This window comes from Cebus imitator, unplaced genomic scaffold (genome assembly GCF_001604975.1).
Source record: "Cebus imitator isolate Cc_AM_T3 unplaced genomic scaffold, Cebus_imitator-1.0 Scaffold560, whole genome shotgun sequence".
In the NCBI taxonomy this organism is placed as follows: Eukaryota; Metazoa; Chordata; class Mammalia; order Primates; family Cebidae; genus Cebus; species Cebus imitator.
Window position 1 is genome coordinate 1,169,865 of NW_016107875.1, and position 2,607 is coordinate 1,172,471.

At 32.7% G+C, this 2,607-nt stretch overlaps 1 protein-coding gene across 1 annotated transcript in view; it reads left to right on the plus strand.

Moving 5' to 3' along the window:
* LOC108294057 (WD repeat and HMG-box DNA-binding protein 1) overlaps positions 1-2,607 on the plus strand; it is a 50,465-nt gene that overhangs the window by 19,349 nt on the left and 28,509 nt on the right. The window contains exons 5-7 of the mRNA XM_037733975.1: positions 641-752; positions 993-1,043; positions 1,988-2,083. Coding sequence (XP_037589903.1) covers positions 641-752; positions 993-1,043; positions 1,988-2,083 — 259 coding nt within the window. The remainder of the gene's footprint in view (positions 1-640; positions 753-992; positions 1,044-1,987; positions 2,084-2,607) is intronic.

Genomic DNA, 2,607 nt, shown 5'->3' on the forward strand with positions numbered 1-2,607 from the left:
CCAGACTGGGTAATAAGAGCGAAACTCCGTCTCAAAAAAAAAAAATAAAAATAAAAATACAAATACAAAAATTAGCTGGGCATGGTAGTAGGCTTCTATAATCCCAGCTACTCGGGAGCTGAGGCAGGAGAATCACTTGAATTTGGTAGGCAGAGGTTGCAGTGAGCTGAGATTGCACCGTTCAACTCCAGCCTGGGCAACAAGAGCGAAACTCCGTCTCAAAAAAAAAAAAGTAAATTAGAACTTGGACTGTACAGTCAGAATATTCCCTTGATGCTGGTTTGTCATGGGAAAACAATATAATTGGTTGAATTAATGAGGTGAAGTGAAAGGTATAGTACTTTTTAAAATGGTTGTAGATATAATTAGATTAGCAAGTAATGGAAGTTTAAGATGTAACTAAAGAAGCCATTTAGTTTGGATTTTAGCATAATGGGAAATCTCGACTTGTGTTTTCAGCATACGTATAGAGCAAAACTAAAAGGAAAGTCATTAAATTTGGGTGCCAAATTTTATAAGTTGCTATAAAGAAATTATAGCATTTATGCTTGTGATTTTGAAATATTTGGGTCATAGCTTTTAGGAGAGGCCTTTGTATTAGCATTTATTCATTCATTTGCATTACTCTTTTTGTTCATAGCGATTTTCTAGTCAAAATTGTGGATGTGATGGATAGCAGCCAACAGAAAACATTTCGAGGACATGATGCCCCTGTTTTAAGTCTTTCCTTTGATCCTAAGGACATCTTTCTGGTAATTATTTTTTCCTTCTCTTTTTGTGTTTTTCCTGAATATATTTAAAAATATATTTCCTGCTGACTCTCTAAAAAATGTCTTGCTCACTCTCTAACTCTTCAGCCTTTGTTTTATTCAGTAAGAGAGTTAACAAGAAATTCCACCCAGTTGATAAGTCTTTTGATTTAATTAATTGAATCACTTTCCATGTAGTATTATGGCTATGACTATAGAGAAATGTATTGTTTATTCCTACAGGCATCAGCTAGTTGTGATGGATCTGTCAGAGTGTGGCAAATTTCAGATCAGGTAAACTCAGCAATTTTAATTTAAAGCTTTTTGCTCAAATCTGTAGTAAATTGTTATGCGTTGTATTGCTGGGTCAAATTAATAATTGCTTTTCTTTAGAATTTGTTTCTTTGAGTAGCATAAATACTGTTTTTGTGATCAAAGTCCACAGTAATCTAGTGCCAAAGTAAATACGTTCAAGACTAAAATTGCATTTGTACCCAATCACAAGGGGAATGATAGGCTTATATTTAATTTTTTAAGTTTTGTAAATCAAGGAAATAAACCCAGTTATTTTATATTTACAAGCTAGACCATGCGTTGGGCCTTGGGTTAGATGCTGGGGATAAAAAATAAAGCATGGATCACACTTGATTTGGACAGTCACATATGCAACTTACTCAAATGTAGTCTAATAAAGATTTTAAAGGAAGTAGAAAATAAAGTGTTCTCCAGATTGGCAAGGGAACAATTAAGTCTTCCCAAGGCAATCAGTGATGTCTTGGCATTTCTAGAGATAATATGAATGTAATTGACTATAGAAATATTCTCCACAAATATGCCTTAATATTCACAGTTCCTTTCCTTCATTCTTGAGCTGTTTAAAAGAACCGACTTTGACACCTTAACATTTTATAGTAGACCTTACAAGTTTTATTTTTGTAGTCATTCTTAGAATTTTATATATTGGAATTTTGTGTGTGTATGTTTATCTGGTGATTATATAATTTGTTTTTTCTGTACAGAAGGTACTCTGATTATTTAAGATTTGTACTCTTCATATCTTTGAAGAACTTAAAGCAGTTTAGATATATTAGGTATTATTATAATTAAGGTACAGTAAGTTGTGTTTTTCTGAGACTGTATATTTATTTGAAGAAACCTTTAAATATATTTAGTTCTGCATATATTTTGGGAGGGAATTTTCATAAAGGGAAATAAATTTTCTTTTTTTTAAAATTAAGACATGTGCTGTTAGTTGGCCACTGCTACAAAAATGCAACGATGTGATAAATGCAAAATCAATCTGCAGACTGGCTTGGCAGCCAAAAAGTGGGAAGGTAAGTGATTGTTATTTTTCAATCTTTGTTTTATTCAGTCCTTTTCAACTTTGAATATAAGAATAGTTTTTTTTATTGTTACTTTTTAAAAATTTAGATTATAAATTTTAGAGTACCAAGCCAAATAATTAGTATTGAAATGCTAATTTTCAAGATTCATTTTGAAGTGCAAATTTTGCATGAATGAATTAATTTTATATTTTCTTCACATTCATGCTTAATGGAACAACTCTGGAGACAGTCTGATGTCCACTCTCACCATTAGTACCTAACATTTTAGAGGCATTAACTGATAGACAGCAGAAAGATATGAGAACTTTGAAAGGAAGAAAAAAATGTTCATTATTTGCAAATGAAATGTTTGTATATGAGTAAATCCCAAGAAAATCAACTGGGGAAGAAAATCATTACAAATAATAAGAAAATTTAGCCGGGCGCGGTGGCTCAAGCCTGTAATCCCAGCACTTTGGGAGGCCGAGGCGGGTGGATCACGAGGTCAAGAGATCGAGACCATCCTGGTCAAC